This window comes from Silurus meridionalis, chromosome 11, assembly GCF_014805685.1.
Source record: "Silurus meridionalis isolate SWU-2019-XX chromosome 11, ASM1480568v1, whole genome shotgun sequence".
NCBI lineage: Eukaryota > Metazoa > Chordata > Actinopteri > Siluriformes > Siluridae > Silurus > Silurus meridionalis.
The window spans coordinates 307,688-330,464 of record NC_060894.1 but is presented as its reverse complement, the minus strand read 5'-3'; the positions used below and the strand labels follow the sequence as shown (position 1 = coordinate 330,464).

At 43.8% G+C, this 22,777-nt stretch overlaps 1 protein-coding gene across 3 annotated transcripts in view; it reads right to left on the bottom strand.

Moving 5' to 3' along the window:
• Nucleotides 1-10,848: 10,848 nt before the first annotated feature.
• The window catches only part of adamts6 (ADAM metallopeptidase with thrombospondin type 1 motif, 6), a 76,664-nt gene continuing 64,735 nt past the window's right edge, over nt 10,849-22,777 (bottom strand). For all 3 annotated transcript variants that reach the window (XM_046861356.1, XM_046861357.1, XM_046861358.1), the window contains 6 exons: nt 21,358-21,496; nt 17,366-17,495; nt 16,564-16,768; nt 15,589-15,765; nt 13,738-13,894; nt 10,849-12,150 (listed from right to left, as the gene is read on the bottom strand). In XM_046861356.1, coding sequence (XP_046717312.1) covers nt 12,041-12,150; nt 13,738-13,894; nt 15,589-15,765; nt 16,564-16,768; nt 17,366-17,495; nt 21,358-21,496 — 918 coding nt within the window. In that variant the 3' untranslated portion in view covers nt 10,849-12,040. The remainder of the gene's footprint in view (nt 12,151-13,737; nt 13,895-15,588; nt 15,766-16,563; nt 16,769-17,365; nt 17,496-21,357; nt 21,497-22,777) is intronic.

Here is a 22,777-nt window from a genome sequence, read left to right as displayed (position 1 = left end):
CCAGTCCTTGGTGCAGTTGTTGATCTAGAACCTAGACAGAACATTTCTGCTTGTCTCATTACCGGCTATAATGTGCTCCTCCACTCTTCTGGGAAGGATCTCCACTAGATGTTGGGGTGTGGCTGTGGGGATTAGTGATCATTCCCCTGCAAGAGTTGATGAGGAGCTCTAAAGTTCAGTCAATGATCAGTGTGTTTGAGGAGGACACAGGTTCTTCCAATCCGACAATCTTCATGTCATCATGGAGCATGCAGTGTTGATGAATCTTCTTATGGAAACTGCAATGCTACAGCATACAGACACGTTCTTTACAACATTCGAAGAAGAACTTATAGGTGTAAAGGTCAGGGGTGCACATACTTTTGGCTGTATGTCTTTAATGTATGTTGAGATGCTTACAAAATCATTTTTGGATAACGTTTAGCACTGAAATGGGCAGAGTTTGAATATTATTTATACATATTACTAAAGGAATGCTGATTTCTTTGAGTTTTTCTGCTCCTCCTTGGGTTCCTCTGGAGATCCCTCACCAGATCTCCAGATCTTCTTTTCCTGAGGAACAGGAAGCAGGGCGACCACGGGCTCTCCATCATGTCCCGTTTGCTGTGGCCCAGAGGCGCCGTGCCAGCTGTCCAAGTTGGTTGCCATGAACACATCCTGTTGGCACCTCATTAAGGACGTGCTGCTGGACAGGAACCCATCAGGAGCCAAAGAGCTGCCAACACATGGAGCAGAGGGAGAGGGAATGTGATCTTATTGCACAATAGCACAGCATAGAAGGGGGTGTCGGAGCATTAACAAAAAAACATACATTTCTCTCCAGCCTTCACCACATTTTTGGATCCACACTCGATAACTCATGAAAAACCTCAGAACCAGAGGAATTGGACGAGAACGATCTGGAATGAAGAGCATTTCCCAAACGTTTTTAAACTGCAGAAAAGAATCAGTCAAAACAATAAATTAATCTGTGAATCTACCACCAGCCTGGGGTTTGAGGTGGGCAAAGAAACCTCAAGTATTTCAGCTCGGATTGAGAGAACGTTTCTTCATGACCTCGGGTTCGTCCTTCCCAAAACGCTCCATAACGCTCCATTTCCATTTAAGGCCTGTTGTATTATTCTTTATCAGGAGAATCTGCACGTCTGTAAGCGTCACCTTCATCTTCAGCCTGCTTTTAATAGATTATAAGCTGAAAGTATGTGTGTGGTGATCATGCTTAGCTTCTCAGAAGATCTACTCACCACTGACTCACAGCCATAACAACCTCCAAGCAGACTGCAGGAATTCTCTGTAAACATTAACTACAGTCATCCTGCAGACTTTCAGGAACTCAAAGTTCTTCCAGTCACTGCAGCTCAGCCTCTGACCTACAGAAGAACCTGATGAAGTTCTGCTGAGGTCTTACATGCACATGGCTTTACATCTGCTCATAAAGTAGTGAGTGTGGACGGGAGTTCAAACCCGACTGCAGCAACCGGTCGTAAACGTCCTCGTGCTTTCCCTCAGCAGACACGAGCTGAAGATCTGCATCTTTAAATATGAACAGTGACGCATCTGTACACCAAATTTCACTGATCTTATCATAAGAGGGTGATTATGGATTAGAACATCACAGGTTCTTTCAGAAAGATCAGAAAATGTCTCGTGTTACCAAAAATGTAGTTATAAATAAATATATTCCAAACGATCAACATCTAAATGCAGCGTGTATAAACCCCACTGTCCTGGAGATGTTGGGAAACTCACAGATTTACTGTTTAAAAGTTCTGAAACTGGAGACTCCTTCCATACGTTTCATAAACAATCTCTTGTGAATAAGTCGTTACTATCGTGACGGAACGAGTGCATTAATATCGAGCTGGAGAGCTGGAGAGCTGGAGGAACCTGGTGTTCTACAGGGTTAAATCTTTCTCTCTGTAATATTCTTCAGCCAGTGAGTTTCTCCTTGAAGTTTCCTTCCAGCTGAAGAGCAGAAAACCAGAACATTTCTTTCTTTCTCGTATTTCAGTACCTTAGGCTTTAAATTAAGGACCTCTTAAAAGGTCACCTGATTAGACATCGTTTCACCTGAACTTCATTAAACGTGAACCCAAAGACCTTCAGTGTGCTATTGGAAAGTTCCTTCTCAAACTCAGTCTCACTGAAGATCAGTTGGTGGCTACAGACACATTGACAGCTCATTAGTGATCAGCTCAGAACAGAACTTCTCTCACTGCACTACTTTTTGGCTGAAACAGTCGCTAAATGTGACGTCTGTCAGCTCTTTAAGGAACATTTCGATATTAAACAGATGTTTCACGAAGCTTTTCGGCTGTTTAGGGTTTTTTGGGATGATTAAGCTGTGCCCTGATTGAGGAACAACGCTTTCTCCGAGCTGAGAGACTCCCTCTGGCTCAGGAGCCAAACTCAGACGGCTGCACGGATCTGCTTCTCATTTTCATATTCTGGAGAAAAACATGTCCACTTCGCTGCCTGACAGGAAATGTTTCAGGCAGATTCAAATTAATTAGCATTTCATCTTGTGATGATTTAATCCAGGCTGGTGTGGAGGAGTGTCACAGGGACAGCAGCCCGTAGACCGTCACCCAGAAACCTGCAGCTGATTTGTAGGCTACTGGATGGGGGATTGTGGTATGTGGAAAAGCAGACGGCGTTCCTCCAGAGCAGATGTCTACAACTTTGGGAGCTCAGGAAGCAACCAGAACAGCATTGAACCTTCTATTAGATAAGCTGAGAAAGAAGTTCAGCTGATAAAAAGAGCTTTTATTACACGAGCAGAGTTTTGCTTGATTTAGCAGAATGAAGTGAAACATCCTGTTCCTTCTCCCGGGTTATTCCATACTCCTCAGGCATCAGGGCGGAGAAGAAGGAGGAGGTGGACGAGGAGAAGAATAGACAGCGTCAATCAGTGATGAGTTTGCCAGAATCCTTATCTGCCAGCTTCCCTTCCTGTGTATTTTATTTCCATTTTCACACCCACACTGCACTCTGTCCCATCCAACATCCACACTTCCATAAAAAAGTTTCTCCACAATGTTTTTCAATCAGAACTAGAAACTCGCACCCTGGGAATTTTTGGGATTTTTGAGATTTTAGTAGAGAATGTGATATCTGACAATATACGCCAAGCACACAGACTACATACATGTTCATGTTTGGCTTTTACACATATAGAAATATGTCAGATATAAAAATGACAGTTTTCACATATGCAGCAGATAAATATATATACATATATATACATATGACGTACTCGACTTCATCCACCTCTTAATACACCACTATCACATCACAATTATATACACCATTAATACAATACAAACACACAAAATAACAACATGCAGCATTACAGAAACAACAAACCCAGTTACACTCCAAACCTCTACACTACAACCACAACTGTGCACCTACAACATCTGGAGCAGTTCACAATCTATATTTGTCTAATAACATCACAAAACATTAAAATGTAAATAAAACACAACCTACTCACCAGAGATGCAGACTCATAATGTGCAGCGCCCCCCAGAGGCTGTAATCCAGTGATACCGCTCGTATTCACTGGTCTGGAAGTGGAGAACAAACCCTTACCCGGGCTGAGACACGCTAGCTAGCTTGAGGGTTGGTGACCTCCTCACCATGTCTCGCTTTTCTTCACAATGGATTTTTAAGTGTCTGAGATCAAATCAATTTCTCTTCCTCCGTAGGTATAAAAAACTCAGATGTATGAACGTGTGCAGAGCTACACACGTGTTTTACCAGTCAAACTTGTAACTGTAACAGTTTCCCTCTGACCAACCAATCAGAGGACGGAAAAATGCTGACGCTATTCTGGGCCAGTGATCTGCTCTGTGAGGAGAATCTGAAATCTGATTGGATAAAGAAACAGAGCTGTTGGTAATATTCTCTATGGTAAAAGTCCAGCAGTACTGATTCTGAAGGCTCTGAGCAGATTAGATTCACATGGCAGCACATAGAGACTGAAATCTGATTGGACAAAAAATCTACCATCCACATACACGTACTGAAGCAGTGCAGCCGAGAGAAACACTACCACATGAAGAGAAGAAACTGATGGAATAAATTAATACAATTTCATGGAACAAACATTAGAATTATGTTGTAAATGTAGATCAGTGATCTGATCTGAGTGTGTAGTCCAGTAGAGAAGGATTTACTGACCCTGACCTCCAGCCACTGTGTTACACAATATAGTGAAGTAGATTTATCTTACGTATGATAGAACCTTGTTTTCTACATTTGTACATATATTTTATTATACATGTTTCAAGTAATGAATCGAACTACAAATGTGTTCATACATATTCACTTTTTACTATTTAATTTAATTTATATTTATATATATATATATATATATATATATATATTATATCATAGATTTCTGTATGGAAGCTTAGTGGTGAAGGAATTGGACTTTGGATCAGAAGGTTGGTAGTTCAAATCCCGGCCACACCATTCTGCCACTCTTGGGCCCCTGAGCAAGGCCCTTAACACCATAAATGTTCAGTTGTCTGAATTAAATAAAAATGTAAGTCGAGATGTGAAGGAAAAAAAAAATATTAAAATAAGAATTTAACTCCTGTTTATTTTTACAGCAACAGTTTATCATTTCTACTGATTCTCTATGCGTGAGGTTTGAGGAGGTCGAGGGAGCATGAGAAGATCCAAACCCTTCGCTACATATACATTACAATTCACTGTACTTCTACTGTTTCAATGGAATATTTAACATTTGTGCTGAAATAGTTCATAATTTAATTATAATATTCAATATTTAATCACAGTCTGTGTGACTGATGAAGACGAGCAGATTCTTCATCCTACAATGATTCCATCCCCCTCCCCACCTCTATCGCTCCCCCCCTCTCCTCTGTCTCTGTCTCTGTCTCTGTCTCTCTCTCTCTCTCTCTCCCTCTCTGTCCTCTTTGCTCCCCTCAATCCCTATCCTTCCCCTGTCTCTCTCTGTCTCTTCACTCTCTTCCCCTCTCTCTCTTTCTCTCTCTCTGTCTCTCTCTGCCACCCTCTCTGTCTCTCTCTATTGCTCTATAACCCCCCCCCGGCATGCTTCCCTCAGACTAAGTGATTGTGTATTGATCAGCGTTGCTCAGTAATTGGTTTAGTTTGCAGGTCTGCTGTCAGTCTGAGATTAACTAGTGCTGCAGGGTTGAGCTTGTGGCCCGTTACACACTGTTTATATTGAAGCTGCTTCATCATCATTTAGTCTGAAACTCAGTGCTGATGCAAGTGGAGAAGCATTTCTACTACAGCTTCTCAGTTTACAGCTTCTGCGTATTCTAACTCACTCGTGTGAACACGTACAACAGACTGAATTCACGTCTTCTGTTGGAGTGTAACAACCTTTTAAAACAAGTCTGTAAATATATGCAAATACTTAAATCTGAAGCATCACCATGTCCTCCATATTTCCATGTAACATTAGTGAATTTAGCTAACAAACTGCTAATACACATTAATCACCAAATACGACTCAACCCAAACCAAAACCCACTTTTTCATTCAACTTCTTCATTATCATCATCACAATTCCATTGGCCATCGTTATTAGCATTTATTGCATTATTTGCATATTCTACCGTGGTTGGTTCTCAGTGGGTGGTTATTTTGTGACATCATACACCAGGTTCATGCTTCTGCAGCTATGTGTTTTTGGGTAAAATCATCATTGTTTAAACTTCTGTAGGTCTGAGAAGATTTTCTGACACCACAAAGTTTTTTTACTTAGCTATGTTCTCTAGCTTAGTGCACAGATCCTCAGCAGGTTCTGTTGATGGTTCAGAAAACCAGTGCATATTATATCATGAGTGTTCCAACATGTGAAGATCTTTTTATAAGGTGAGTTTATCTGTAGCAGAAGATTTACTTGAAAATATCTGTAAATTTAGAAAATCATTTATTTGACTTAAATTTGAATCTGGATATAATCAGGATATTGTGTGTGTGTGTGTGTGTGTGTGTGTGTGTGTGTGTGTGTGTGTGTGTGTGTGTGTGTGTGTGTGTGATGTGTTCTGAGACATCATGTCATGTTAAGCCAGAGAAGTTTGGCAGCTGCTTTTTGAGACTGTGGGAAAATTCCTGGGAATGAAATCTGACAGAGTTGCAGTAGAAGGACGAGCTGAAGAGACAGGATGTGCTGAAGTTCTGACCACCTGACCTCAGATTAGCATTCCTGTCTCCAGCAGCACTCTTCATGTTCATGGCTGGGACTCTGTTTGCCCACATCAGCACTTTGAGCTCTTCATGATCCTGGCGATGGGAAAACCTAAGTGTCACTTTCATCTCCTGGTGTTGCAGTTAATCCTCACACCTCCTGATATCTCCGTGGCTTTTTATTAACACCTCCGTTTTCACAGAAGCCGTGGTTGATGGTGTAGGTTTCTGCAGCCAAGCAGATGACATTCTTTACCGGCTAATCTGTAAGAGACACTGACCAGGCCAGGTCCAGGTCTCCACAACGCAGAGCAGCAGATCAAAACCAGCCTGAATCTTATCAGGAAAAAAAATGGCAGGAATCCAACCATGGGTTTTGTGTGTGTTTGTGTGTTTGTGTGTGTTTATGTGTGTATATGTGTGTGTGTATCTCTGTGTGTGTGGGTCTGGATGTCTGAGGGTAAGCAAACGATTTGATGAGAGGTTCCTCTTAAGTTCCTCGATTACCATCTGGCCTGAGGGTCGGAATAAAATCCAGCACATGTTCGATCTCTTGCTTTGAATTTTCAGTTCTACCAGATTACCTGAAGTTGCCGTCGTTCTCTGTAATGATGGTGTTTAAAGAGGAGGATCTTCTCAGCCCAGGCACTCACAGTTCCCATCCATCACTTATCAGAACCATGTGTGATACACTTAAGTGGTGTTGCTGTGTTCAGGTCCTCAAGGCCTGGAAACATCAACGTCCTGATTCACAAAGTGAACACTACATATAGGAACCACTGATCCAATAAATAGCACAGTCTAAAGACCTATTCACACTTCAAATTCCAGAAGCTCAAGTTCACAACTAATTCAGAACTTCATGGGTTTTACTCTTTTGTTAGAGGGGCAGCAGGGTTTCAGCCTCATGCTGAAATGGCAGCAGGGTTTCAGCCTCATGCTGAAGCTCCTTTACTGCTGATGATAACTAGGCTTTGTGGAGTTGACTGTGGTTATCTGTTGGGTGTTTTCTTGCACAAGCGTGTGAATATGAGGGTCATTTCGGATTTGTTGTATGAATTCTGGTGAAACATCAATACCTGATCCTTTTGTAAAGAGTGTTATGATTCCCTCACTGATCATCTCAGGATGGATATCAGCCATGAAGGTCAACACAAACTCTACCTAAAACCTGGACCCTGAGCCTGTTACTATAAAACACTGCATCAGGCTTCTCCTGGCATCTCTCACCAGGTGTGAGTGTGTTGATGTTTCTGATTGCTCTCCTCAGTCTAAACTCCAGTGTTGCTAAATAATGCTGGTGTTCGGTTTGCAGTTGCAGCCACAACAGACTGAACGTCAGCGTGAAGCTCTTGGCAGTCTGGAGTTCATGCTTTTAGGGTGAGATCTTCGTGCAGATTCCAGTTTGGCTGCACAGACAGCACATTTGGATGGTTTGTGTTCTGGGCATGGATGTGTGTTGTGTTTAAGCAATGTGTTGGCACTGTAACCCCATGGAGACACGTCCTGACTGACTAATCAAAGAAACACAGCGAGAATCCAGAACATCTCATTTTTCCAGTTGTTGTAAATAAAAGTGTAAAGGTTTGTCCCCCGACAGTTTTTTCACGAAAGCAGACTTTTTTTCTCCACGTTGTCTTCACAGCGTCTCGAGTGAATGTGTCCTTTGTTCCTCTGCATGACTTTAGAGATGAACATCAGCCATATCTGAACCTTTTTGATGGCATCTGTTTTCTGGAGCATCTCATCGCAGCCTGAAAATCTCCCCGCATGTGTTTTGATGTCGATTAGGGACACCGATGTCCCGTCCGGCGCTGAGTTTACAACAGCTAATCTGTTGACATCTGTTTACAAAGCTGTAGCAGAGATAGCGAACATGTCTCTCATTTTTGTGAGGCTTTTCCTCAAAACACTGCTAAGGCCAAAGGCAGGCCAGGACGCCTTACATAGCCTCGTTATTCCCTCTGACGTCTGAACGCATGGCTAGAGTTTACAGAGAGATAAAGAGAGGAGTGGTTTCAGGCCCAGTCCCTCGGATCTCTCGCTCCGTCTTTATTGTGGCTGCGCTGGAGAGTCGACGTGTAAACATAGGAATCACGGATGACAGTTGAAGGCCAACTGCTGCAGCGTCGTGAACCCTCTCACCTTCTTTATGCTTCCATTTATATCATTTTTATTCTTTTCATTGTTCCTTCTTGAATTTGATTTATTGACCTTTAAGCTGATCTTCATCTTCAGGGAAGAGGGCAAAGTCCGCAGAAGCCAAATCTGGAGAGTAGGGTGAGTGCAGAAGTGAGCTCATGTTGTTTCATGTGTGAGGAGCTCAGTTACAGGGTGCGCACGTGGTTAGAATAGCAGACGTGGTCAGAATAGCGCCAGTCGCACGGCTCCCGATGAACACAGGATGTCTTTTATCACACTGACATGAAAGTTGGTGCTCCCTGTGACTGCGCATGCAGCCTTGTGCTGCCATCTGTTGGTGTGTTACAAAACTAGTCTTGAAACTTTTTGATACCCCCTCGTATATATTTCATCTCTGATGTATTCATGTGAAGATTCTCACTTTATCTTTTTCATCAAAATGTTTTACCTGATGTATTGTTAAAGTCCTGCAGACCACATGACCTTCTCTCGTACCTCAGACTGGACTTATGGAGCTAAAATCCTTTCTCTCTCTCTCTCTCTCTCTGTCTGTAGAGTTACATGTTTCTGAAATACCAGCAATCCTGATTCCATTCTGTTCTCCAGGCCTTCCTGTCATCACTTGGAAGCTCTCTGATGATACTGAGGATGATCCCCATGTTCAGCTTGAAGAGAGGTGAGATAACTGTGGATGGAAAACACTTAAAGACTCAAATCTCCATCAGTGAAAAGTTGGTAACTACAACAGACTTCTTAATGAAACAATAATGAGTTTCCTGGTTACAGTCACACCTTCTGACTCTGAAGAACACAATTATAGAGGAGATATGATGAGTAACTATGTGTCTTTCTTTTCATCTCTGGAGGATGATGAGATCTCTGGGGATTTGAATGATTTAGGACATAATCTCTGTAGGACATAATGTCTGGCAGTCACAGACTCTGGAGAACATGATCTTTGGTACACATGATCAAGCCTTGCAGCCACAACATTTAGAGAAAGAACATCTTCATTGCAGCCAAACCCTTTAACATTGCCTTTATTCGGGATTCATTACATACTGTACGATTCACCAATAATAGTGTACAAGCCAAAGACTCAGACTGTTACGCTTACTGTGGGATTATTGATTCTTTATCATTTGTAAACTGGTATTTCTTTTTTTTTTTTTTAGGACTTTCTCTTTGACACACACAACACCTGAACACCAGAACATGCATACAGATGTTCACACACGGGCTACTCGCACCACAACAGCATTTAAAGCACGAACGTGATGATGCTCCTGGAGATTCAAGCTCATTCCTACATCAACAAAAAGGTGAATGGAATAAATTTCACTGCCTTGTTTTTTTTCTGTTGTTTACAGTTCGCATGCCGTGAAACGTATGACAAGTGAGACGTGGAAATAAATTAGCATATAATTTACAATCCAAAAATCCGTAACAGTGTACCAACATTTAACACTGAATATAAAATACAAGCAATTTTTCACAAAAAAAAAGAAACTACACAAATGCTCAGTTGTATGGTAGAGGATACGTGATGTGACATTCAGGTCAGAGACACGAGTTCACAGCGATGATGAAGAAAGGAACCGCTTCAGATTTTTTCCTCTGATTGTTTTGTTTTTTTTACCCAGTAAACATTTGGTTCAAGTCTCAGGATTTTTGGTGTCTGGCTGCTCAATGTTCACTCGAGTAAAAGTCCCGGTTTAAACATTTTAATTACACGAGAAAAAAAAGACAGAACTGTTCTGACATTGCATCAGTGGCTACAAAAGAGTAGCAGCAGCAAAAAGTGTGTTAGATCATTGAACTGGGCCTGGTCCTGTTTCTCCTCGACCTTTTTCTTTTGGATGATGAGTGTTTGGAGGGGGCGGAGTTCAGATGACTCTGGAACCTGCCGTACGACTTGTCGTCATTAGTGTGTGAGGTAAACAAACAACAAACACTGACTGTAAAAAAATCCCATAATCATCCTTCTTTGACGGTTGGTGAGAAATGAAGCTCTTATTAGCACCAGAAGACTGAAAGGACCTGCAGGAATCAAGGCTTCATCTTGAGAAGGTGAGAAGAATAAGGAGGAGGGAACACAACCCTGTTATACAGTTGTGTGGAATGACGGAACAAAAGAACGGAGCTCCGTCATCTCACTACAAACATGTATAATAAAGGAGACATGAGCAGCAGACACCATGTGCCATCTTCTCCATCTACCTTCCTCTCCATCATGGAGCAGGTGGAGATCACATTTTGAGTTTTCCTGCTACAAATGAGTTCATATCTTCTCTTATTACAGCACAAAGTCTTTCAGACCCCAAGCATTTCAAACAGTACAAAGAATATCACGGAGTTCAACAATCTTTATAAAAAAACCCAGAACGGCTTTCTGTAGGTTCCTCGATGGAGCTGATGGTGCTGGAGTCATATCTGGTGATGTTCAGTGCTGCTTTACTTTCTGATGTGATTTTCAGGCCTCATTCAGGGGACACAAACCACAACATCGGAATATTTGGTCATGTGACTTTTAATCAAATCCAATTAAAAAGGTGGCACCACAGCTGGAACATCTGGAGTCTGAACAGCACCAGGGTTTCCTCGTTACCTTGCTGAGCTCCAGAACCAAAATCCAACTAGTAAACATGATTGTGTGATTATGGAGTTGAGGTTCTAGTGAAGCCGTGTGGAGTTCCTGATCCGTAATGTCTCGCGAGTTGAACTACAGGATGTGGACATAATAACCGAAACACCACACGACTGAACGCTTCTGACTGAATTCAGTTTGATTAAAAAAATGACCTTCATGCAGAAGATCTTCGAATCGACTCGCTTAAGTGATTCGTTTCTGCACACAATTCATCTGAGGCGTCTGAGTTCATCTGAATGAGCTTAAACTCCGTATGCAGGAAACCCTGTTTCATCTCGCAGCAGTTAATCATCGGATAGAATTCACAACAAATCCGTGTTTATAATCTACAACATTAACGCTAGATTGATAAAATGGCTAACAGACGCTAACAGACGCTAACAGGAAATGATTATTTTGAAGGTTGTAGCTTTGAGTCTAGACCTGGTGTTAAAGACACGCCCACTGTTATACGATGAACATAAACCGGCCAGTTGTTTCTTTTATTTTGTCCACTTCTGTCAGTTTCAGAAACATTTAAACATGGGATTATATTAGTAAAATTTACTCTGTGTGTGTGTGTGTGTGTATGTGTGTGTGTGTGTGTGTGTGTGTGAAAACTCTGGGGTATTATTACACAGTTATAAGCTCTTTAGCGGTGCCGCTTCTGCATATGATGTGTCCAGCACTTTGGATTAACGAGAGACAGACAGACAGACAGACAGACAGACAGACAGACAGACATTAATAAAGATAATAACAATAATAATAATTATTATTATAATAAAATAACAATAATGGCCATATTTTGAAGTTCCCACTTCACAGAAGTGAAAATAAAAGTAAAAGGTGTCAGCATGCTGCTGATCAGTGGTATGGGTTCCACAGGGCTGAAAAACATCTCAGGCATGAGTGTGGGTGGTGTGTGTGTGTGTGTGTGTGTGTGTGTGTGTGTGTGTGTGTGTGTGTGTGTGTGTGTGTGTATGAAAGAGAGAGAAAGAGGAAGCAGGTTTGTCCTCCAGCCCACGTGGTCGTTCTCTCTCTCTCTCTCTCTCTCTCTCTCTCTCTGCAGGATCATCAGTGTCCTTGGCAGGTTTTGCAGCACATCTGTCTGAAGTAGGCGCGGCTGCAGAATTTGAACTTCAGCACCAGCGGGCAGTACGCCACCTTGTTTACGTCTTTACACTCTAAACAGAAGAAGAGGAGAAGAGGAGGATTAGTGGAGGATGGAGATTAAAGTCCTTGCTTACAGAAGTTTGGACTTTTGCCAGCTGTTGCAGGGTGAAGAGTAACACAGACCGAGGAAGAAGCGTTCTGCCCTATTCCACATTCAGCTGACACACACTCCGATAGGCTATACACACACACACACACACACACACACACACAGTTGCTCTGTAAAAAATCTCTAAAGGACAAAATGACAGAACGAACATCTCTGTTTAACTCATTTATTTACTTATGTATTTACTGTAGTAGGGGGCGTGGTCAAGTGTAAATGAAGGGCGGAGTCAGAGGGAATCAGTGTTGTGTTGCAGCGAATGTGGGAGTGATACACCTTCTGTCAGAGAGAGTTTAGTGTGTGTGTTGTGCGAGGTGGTGTGTGTTTGTTTGTGCTGGTGTGTGTTGGTGTGTGTGTGTTGGTGTGTGTTTGTGTGTTGAGATTCCCTGAAAGGTCACACTTCTATGGAACATTTTTTAATTTTTCTGTCCTGGTTAAACAGTTTTGATCTTTTCTCCTCCTGATGGTGGTGAGAAGACATGGAGTATTTCAGATGAACTGGTTTGAGAAGAGCCTGAAGCGCTCGGCCTCTGCAGGAGATGAATGTTTGCCAGTCGTCAGATTAAGGTTTATATTTCAGGTGTGTTGGAATCCAGACAGTAATCACAGCATGGGCAGGAGTCCATTTCTCATCCCACTGCACTCAGGAATGTTCTACTCAGACTCTTCCTCTCTAATGTATGCTGCAGCTCAGATAGTAATTACCAGCTTCTATAAATCTCCAACGCCTTCTCCCCGGGGACGTGCTGCACTCCAAAGTACTCTTAGTGCTGTTGGGCTCAGCTTTATTCTCCACTTGAGTCCACCTGATCTCAGCTTGGACTGCACATATCTCTAGGACAGTTCTGATCTTTCTGATGTTTGTGTGTTCTGGGTTTAATCAGAAATAAACTCCACTGAACACCTATAAACACTTATTCCCTCACCTGCCTCTCTCTCTTTTCTCACTCTTATGGCTCTGAGAACCTGAACTGCCATATCACCATCAAAAGCTCTCCTCAAAAGAACATGTAAAGTTTCCTTCACTGCTTTTCATGAAACCGAATTTAACCAATTTAACTCTAAATGTGATTAGAATCCAGATCTGATCTAATCTATCTAACAGACTGGAAGTGTTATTACATCATAAACCACAACAGCCAATCAGGCTCCTGTATGCAAATGAAAGATGAGACTGGAATCAGAACTTTGCATGTTTATAAAAGGGGTTTCTATAAAAGGTTCTCAGACTGTTAATAGTTCTAGTGTTCTACACGTGTGGAAACAGCAATAAACTTTATTTTATTTAATTATTTAAACCTTTATCATTTATATTGTAGGATTTAGATGGTTAAATGGATAAAACAGCATTTGTTTTCTGGTCTCCTGAAGAAGCTCAAAGGAAAACCAGATGGACTAAATGAAATACTTCATCATTTTGCTCTGGTTTTATTCGTTTTTGTTGTTGTTATAAAGTAATGTGATGGTCACTGTAGAAGATCTTGATACTCACCGTCACCATTGGCGATTGGTGTGGCATCACATTTACTCTCACACGGCTGTATCGTGCTGGGACGCAGGGTCTCAGGGCAATCGCTAGACGGCTGTCCGGTGTAGGACAAACACTGCACTGTCCGCATCTGCTGTCCCAAACCACACTGTGCTGAACACTACACACACACACACACACACACACACACACACACACACCCAAACACAACACAGAATTTGTAACTGTAAACACTGCTAGTCCTATAGGCAGCCTGCTTGTAAACTCTGAAGGCTTTATGAACTTTAATTATGAGGATGAGTGGATAAGAGGATGAGTGGGTGAGGGGATAAAAGGGTGAGAGGATGAGTGGGTGAGGGGATGAGGGGATGAGAGGATGAGTGGGTGAGGGGTTGAGAGGATGAGTGGATGAGAGGATGAGTGGGTGAGGGGATGAGTGGATGAGTGGATAAAAGGGTGAGAGGATGAGTGGGTGAAAGGGTGAGAGGATGAATGTTGAGGGGTGAGAGGATGAGATGGTGAATGGATGAGGGGTAAGAGGATGAGTGGATGAGAGGGTGAATGGATGAGTGGTGAGGGGATGAGAGGATGAGGATGAGAGGATGAGGGATAAAAGGGTGAGAGGATGAGAGGATGAGTGGGTGAGGGGATGAGTAGATGAGGGATGAGAGTATGAGTGGGTGAGTGGATGAGAGGATGAGTGGATGAGAGGATGAGTGGGTGAGGGATGAGTGGATGAGTGGGTGAGGGATGAGTGGATGAGTGGATGAGAGGATGAGTGGATGAGGGATAAAAGGGTGAGAGGATGAGTGGGTGAGGGATGAGGGATGAGAGGATGAGTGGGTGAAAGGGTGAGAGGATGAGTGTTGAGGGGTGAGAGGACAAGAGGGTGAATGGATGAGGGGTAAGAGGATGAGAGGATGAGAGCGTAAATGGATGAGTGGTGAGGGGATGAGAGGATGAGTGGATGAGAGGATGAGTGCATGAGAGGATGAGTGGGTGAGGGAATGAGTGGATGAGAGGATGAGTGCATGAGAGGATGAGTGGGTGAGGGAATGAGTGGATGAGAGTATGAGTGGGTGAGTGGGTGAGGGATGAGTGGGTGAGGGGATGAGAGTATGAGTGGGTGAGTGGATGAGAGGATGAGAGGATGAGTGGGTGAGGGGATGAGTAGATGAGAGGATGAGTGGGTGAGGGGATGAGTGGATGAGTGGATGAGAGGATGAGGGATAAAAGGGTAAGAGGATGAGTGGGTGAGGGAGGAGGAGGATGAGTGGGTGAAAGGGTGAGAGGATGAGTGTTGAGGGGTGAGAGGATGAGAGGGTGAATGGATGAGGGGTAAGAGGATGAGTGGTGAGGGGATGAGTGGATGAGAGGATGAGTGGGTGAGGGGATGAGTGGATGAGAGGATGAGTGGGTGAGGGGATGAGTGGGTGAGGGAATGAGTGGGTGAGGGGATGAGTGGATGAGAGGGTGAATGGATGAGTGGTGAGGGGATGAGTGTATGAGAGGATGAGTGGTGAGGGGATGAGTGTATGAGAGGATGAGTGGGTGAGGAGATGAGTGGATAAGAGGATGAATGGGTGAGGGGATGAGTGGATGAGAGGGTGAGGGGATGAGTGGATGAGAGGATGTGGACAAAGATTAGAGACGACTTCAGATTTTTCCAGTTGCCTCCTCACTGTGAGCCAACGGAAAAAACGAGCCGTTGCTCAGTAACCAATAACACACACACACACACACACACACACACACACACACACACTCAGGGTCACAGTACGAGAGAGAGAGAGAGAGAGACTGGTATGAGTGGTGGATGGGGATGGGTATTAGAACATAGCCCCATGTGCGTACCTGCCCCCACTCTCCAGGGATCCAGCGTGGAGGAGGACAGCGACCCAGACTGCAGCGGATTCTCACCGGGGGCTTGATGAGCTCCGAACACAGCGCCGGGGGAAAGGTTTTACTCTGATCACTGCTCTTACACAACACGATGCGGTGTTTAAACCCGTGGCCACACTTTGGAGTGCACTACACACACACACACACACACACACACACACACACACACACACACACAGAGAAAAACAAGGCATTTTTAATCAATAGAATCTTTACAGCTTTTCTTATTATGGTGTGTGGACGGCGTGTGGTGGACGGCGTGTGGTGGATGGAGTGTGGTGGACGGCGTGTGTGGATGGCGTGTGGACGGTGTGTTGTGGACAGTGTGTGTGGACGGCGTGTGGAGGGCATGTGGAGGGCGTGTGGACGGCGTGTGGACGGTGTGTGGACGGTGTGTGGACGGTGTGTGATGGACGGCGTGTGGAGGGCATGTGGACGGCGCGGTGGGCGGCGCGTGTGGGCGGTGTGTGATGGGCGGCGTGTGGGCGGTGTGGAGGGCGTGTGGGCGTGTGGGCGGTGTGTGATGGGCGGCGTGTGGGCGTGTGGGCAGCGCGGTGGGCAGCGCGTGTGGGCGGCGTGTGGGCGGCGTGGTGGGCGGCGCGTGTGGGCGGCGCGTGGTGGGCGCCGTGTGGGCGGCGTGGTGGGCGGCGCGTGGTGGGCGCCGTGTGGGCGGCGTGTGGGCGTGTGGGCGGTGTGTGATGGGCGGCGTGTGGGCGTGTGGGCGGCGTGTGGACGGCGCGGTGGACGGCGCGTGTGGACGGCGCGGTGGACGGCGCGTGTGGACGGCGTGTGGACGGCGTGTGATGGACGGTGCACGGACTGGACTACATGTGAACTGAAGCTGGACTGCGTGTGGATTATATTTGGATTGTAATGCATTTATATTCTGTTTCTCTTCTGGAGAAGAACCCAACCTGACGTTCTCACCTCAGACCAATCCAGAGGAACCCACTGTGGAGGACAGGACTGATTGTTGCAGCTCTCGTGTTCCATTGGTCGGTGTGTCAGGCAGTGAACGTCCTCTAGGTTCTCCTCATCCACAGGGCTGATTTTCCGGATACAGAGAACCGTGCGCATCCTCGTCCCTCCATCACATGACTTACTGCAGTCTGACCAGTCACCGATAAACCACCTAAAGCACACATCATCAATCATCTCAGATCTAGTACCTTCATCTAGGTACAGTTTAGACCTCCTTATTTTACAGCTCTCCAAAGTGTCTGAGTGAATGGATATAAGAGTTTACAGAAGGCCTCCTCAAGAACCCTGTGGAAGATCTGAAGGCTCTTCATTAACGTTTACAAAACCACAGATAAAATCTGTACTGGACTTTCAGAACCGAAATGATCTGGATTAAACACTATTATTAATTAAACCTGGTTAAGGATTTATAATTAAATTAAACATCACAATTTGTAATTCCTGAGAAGGTTAGGACAAGAACACAGAGCTGTCAGAGATGTGGAGTTTGGTCTGAGGTTCTCTGAGGAACCTGGAGGTTGCTGGAACTGTGTTTAGTGCAAAAGCAGGTGAGGAGGGAATTGTTCTGAACTCTGCAATTAGTCACAAGCTGGAATGGCAGAATTATTATTATTATTATTATTATTATTATAGATAAGCAGTGGTTGTGTTCTGCTGAATCTGGAGACCAGCATGCGAAAGATCTCAGTAGAATTCCAAACTGACCACAGGATGAATTTCTTTCTAAGCGAATTCCTCCAGTACTCACTCAGGTGGACACGGTTCCGTACTGCAGGGTCTCTGGTTCTCCGGTGGTTTTCCATCAGGGTCACAGTAGCTGTTCTGGACCAGTGAGTTATCATCCTGCCTTTTGCAGACCACTTCCTGCTTCTGAGAGCCTGCAAACACAGTGAAATATTCAGAATCATCTTTTGTTGCTATATGTGATGAGTTGCACGGTGTGTCGGTGATAAACAAATATGAAAAACTATAAAACCCTGTAGAGAAATAAATTAATAATAAAGATGAGAAGGTTCTTCAGGGTTACAGCTGCACTGGATGTAAAGTGAAGGAAATAATAACGTAAGTGTGGCAGTGAAATGATCTTCTAGTCCTTGTTGATTGTGTTCATGTAAAACGTGAAATCACATTCACATCAGATCTGTATCCATCTTTTCCCCCTGAATTCTGTCACGACTCGATCAAGCGTCACGTGAACGTCAGTGTGGAAGCCCTCAGACGTATACTGTTCCCCTCAGCGGTATTTCTAGGTGTGTAAATGGCGGGTTTTTTTTAAGTGAGTGTGTTTCTGAATGACTTTTACAGAGAGGCCCTTCTTTTTTTTGGCTCTTGATGGCGAGATCAGTGCGGTGAGACGCCGAGCCAAAGCTGCTCTGTGTGCACCACACACCACCGACCGAACCATCAGTGCTGCAGCCTGCAGAACCAGAACCTCCGGAGGAAAAATACAAAAAGCTCAAGTTCAACCTGCTGAATGCCAAATCCAGCACCATGAGAGAGAGAGAGAGAGAGAGAGAGAGAGAGAGAGATAGAGAGAGAGAGAGAGAGAGACTTGACTTTTAAGTGCCCTTTATTTCAAAACATTAATTTTTATCACGTGAAAAAACACGTGAGCCATGTAGCCCTATTGGCCTATTAGAAAGTTCATTATGCATATCTTTTCTTTTTATACAAGTTTTCTGTTAGGATTTGGTCAATCCTCACTATTCATTCTCTTAATGTGCTAAACATTAGCTCTAACCTCTCACATCTCAAAAAGAGGTGGTCTAATGTCTCCTCCCTCACACACAGTGGGCATGTTGTAGCGAAGGTGGAGTTGATGTGTGCTACATGTGTGTTTGTGGCCATGGCCACGTGTATGATCCTCCACTGCAGATCAGCTTCTCCACAGAAGTCCATCAGGTGAGGCATCTTGAAGGATAGTATTTCTCCATTCACTTCTGGTTGCTCAGTGGCTGAAAAGATGGATAGAGGGGGGGGGAGTGTTGCCAGTCCTCTCCAGAACCCCGTTCTCGTGCCTCCTTAAACTCCAGAGCCAGCGCTAGGATCAGCTCTCCCAGCATCCCCTGCAGCAGTCGGTGGGATTGGATTTTTGACTGTTCCCCAAATGTGGTGTTAGATTTCCATGTTTCTCCAGTCCTCAGGTCTCTAAGCTTTGTAAGTCTGGCTCTTTGAAGGAGCTGACGAAAGCTCCCTGAACTCAGAATCCTTGCAGGAATCAGTGGGTTGCCAACCAGGGTTCTTGATTCATGCAGTAGCATGGCTGGTTTCCTGTTCTGTTTATTTTTAGGTAAAGGACAGGTGCTCCATTCCAGAACAAATCCACTATCCTCCTCTGAATCTCTCTGACTATTGTTTCTGGTGGTTTGAGGGCTGTGAACTTGTGCCACAGCATCGAGGCAACCAAACTGTTAGCGACCAGCACCCTCCCCTGTAGGATATCTGGGGCAGGACCCAAGTCCATTAGACACCTTCTCCACCAGTCCCTCCCAGTTGTTTTGAATGTATTCCTTTTCTCCTCGGTAGATTCTCAGGTATTTAAGGCCTGTTTTATCCCACTGTAATTTTTCCAGGCGTTTTGTAGTTCTGTTCCTCGCCACTGACTTGCAAGAAAACGTTCACATTCTCATTTCTTGAGGTGACGTAGTCACGCTGCCATCACAACATTTTGGTGCAGCATTTGATTGTGTCATCAGATTTTCCGTTTCAGGCTGAAGAAGTAGGAGTTTGGGGCATCAATGTCTTTGATGTTTGAGATGTGTGGTCTGACGAGGGCTCTCTTGGCCTGCTCATGGAGATAAGAGCTTAGTGCCTACTTTGTTTCTATACAGTTTTTTCCCCTTTCGATTTTAGCCAGTATTTTATTTTCTAGGCTTCTTATTTTCCTCTCTAATTTTTCAACACTGCCTTTTATTATTGCATTTGTGTGTGTTGCTGGCAACACGTTTTAATTTGTGCTTTTCCAACCTCTCACCAAATGTTGCTTCTGTAGCAGGTTTAAGTTTAAGCTCCAGTAAGATCTGGGCTTTGCATTGACAGATAAAATAAAATCTATTGTGACTATGTGGTGATCTGAAAAACCGCTGGGATAAATAAGATCAGATATTCCTTTATTCGTCCCACAGTGGCGACATTTCTGTAGATAAATAAGACTTTAAAATGTTTCTGTCGGTTTCTGTAATATAAACTCTATCTGATGTTGTTTGTATTCATGTGTATTGTTTTACTCATTGGTTCTTTTCTCTTCATGGATCTATAAATCCATGTTTTAATTATTTCATTTAAAACTACAGAAGATTGGATGTGTGGTTCTTCTGCGTTTCTGTCCTCTGTAGGATCTATAGTGCAGTTCCAGTCTCCACCCATGACTACATTGTGGTTGCTGCTATGTTGCGTGATTACGTTTCTTATTTTATAAAAAGTTTACTCAATTCCTGTGTTTGAGGCAAAAACATTTATAAATAGAAAATGAATTCCTCTGATTTGAGCTTGTACCAATAAAACGCTGCTCTGCTCTGCTCTGCTCTGCCTCAGTGCTTTTGCTGATGGGTTTTGAAATTAAAAGTTGTTTCTCCAGCACTGAAATTTGACCTAAAGAAGAGCTGTTCTTCCACCACATCCCCCATTCCCCAGCCTGTTTCTTTCTATCCCTCCCCCATGAATGTTTAAAGTGCAGACTCTTAACTTATCCATGTAGAGGAGATGAAAGAGGAAGAAGAGCAGATGAGGACGGCTATAGAAAGAGAGAGAAACACCCTCGTGACGTGATCTAGTCAGTTTTTATTAGTTTTTTGTTTCTTTTTTCTAAGAGTCGTTCTTTTTTCTCCTTTTCGTCGCCTTGTTGCCATTTTTCATAAGCGAAAGCTCCTTTTTTTGCTTAGTTGCGCCAAAGTGCCGTTATTTTTTTGCTGTAGATACAAGAAATTTGTCTGGATCTGGAAAGTAGTCAGATACTATCACAGATTCTCCAAAAGCCTCTAGAAAGTTATTGATTTTATCTAGTGTGTATGTTGAAGGGGTTCAGGTGTTCTTTTTCTTTGCAGCAACAATGATGTTCTCCGTCTCCTCCTCCTCATATTCGCTATCTTCATTGTCCTGTGTAGCATCTTCTTCATCATCCATGTCCATTTCTGTTACCTCCAAATCAGGTTTACCGTCTATACTGGCTTCTTCTGTAACTCTTCTAATGTTCTCTCCAAGCATTTTCTTTGCATTAACAGCATTCTCCAGGATCCTGCCTGTTCTCTTTAGCTGTGCTGCTTTCACCTGCTGTTATTTTTCATCTGATTATTAACAGTATCTCCTGCCGCTGACCCCTATGTCTTCTATTTCCACATTATTGTCCTCTGTTGTTACCTTTTTACTCTCCACCAGTGTGGCTCCACCTCCATTTCTCTCCATCACATCACTGCTCTGTGTTTCTCTCCTGTTCCCTTCTTCAGCTACACCGTGCTCCAGTCTTGGAGTTTGGAGTCCACCAGTGTCTCTTATACATGCAGGTTGAGCATCACTGATGCCTCCTGCCTGCTGCTCCACAGCACTGACCCCAGCACTGCTCTCTGGAACAGACTCAGCAGCAGCAGCAGCTTGAGCAGTAGCCACGACCCCTGCATTCCCCCCAGTTCTTGATTCTTCAGGAGGTCAGGGTTTCAATTTCAAGTTGCAGGTGAACAGGTGAGCAATGCACCTCTGTGTATGTGTGTGTGTGTGTGTGTGTGTGTGTGTGTGTGTGTGTGTCACCTCCTGCACAGGTGGCTGAACACTCAGACCAGGGTAGATGTTGCCAGGTGAAGCCCACGTCATTGTCTCCACTGCCTGTGCGCTGGATCGGTACATTAAACTTGTACCTGATTCCTGGGTTCTGTTCCTGCAGTAGAACCTGCAAACAAATTTTCCATATCAGCACAGATCTGAGATCAGCCTAAACACTTTACACTACACTTCCCAAAAACACACTTCCCTGTGTGTACACTCCTGAGTCAGGAGGTGGTGATGAGTTCTCAGCTCTGATGGTACTGCGCTTTATATTCATGTGCAACAGTGAAGTTTGCAGAGAGAAACCGTGTATTTATTTAACACTAATGGAAGGAGTCTCCAGTATCAGTGCTCTGTAACAGGAAGCTGTGTTCTATCTTCAGGACAGAGGAGTTTACATTCTATATGGGTTTCTGACTAACAGAATAGAACACATAGATTAATTAACTGTAAAAGAAAGAGAGAGATGGGGGTGTTTATAGCTGCTATAATGTGATTGACAACAGGAACTCACTCACTTCATAAACATTAAAAATGTACCAATACACCACCCCCAAACACCCCACCCACACAACCACACCACCCCCAAACACCCCACCCACACAACTACTCCTTCCCCAAATACCCCACCCACACAACCACTCCTCCCCCACTCCTCAATCACTGCTTAAGTGTTTCATCATCATCAGCACTGTGGTGGGAATATAAACAATATAAAATATATACAAAATAATAAAATCTGCTTTGTGTCACTACAGAAACCACAGACTGGAGGAATGTGTGTGTGTTTACTGGTTGTTTGTTAGAACTAAACACACACACACACACACACACACAGAGGGCGGTGTGAGGAGGTGTTTTAAACGCTCTCTGTTTGAAATTGTCTGGCTCTCTCTCTAAATAAAGTCCACATCTGTGCACAAACCTCACTTGAACTCAAGCTCGTGGTTTTAACAGCTATATATGTGTGTGTGCACAGAAAACCTCTGTCTGGTTAAACACACACACACACACACATTAGTGTGTAGAATGCAGAGTGTGTGTGTTTCATGCTAAAGCTTCTACTCCTCACATTTTTTTTGTCTGGACCGAAATACTAAATACCAAAAAAAAAATACAACACACATACACACACATACTGAAACATGCTGTTTGTGTATGTGTGTGTGAAAAATCATCCCTGTATCATCTCTCTCACACACACATACACACACACACACACACCACATAGTTTTAATTAAAGCAAGTAGACTCTCTCCATACAAGTTACATAAACACGTTTCTAAAACTGAAAACTTCACTACATCATCGCTTCGGATCAGGATCGGGATCAGGATCAAGAACTTTCCAGCTCTGATTTGTAAATAAGTTTTAGACCCCTGCATTTATCATTATTATTATTGCT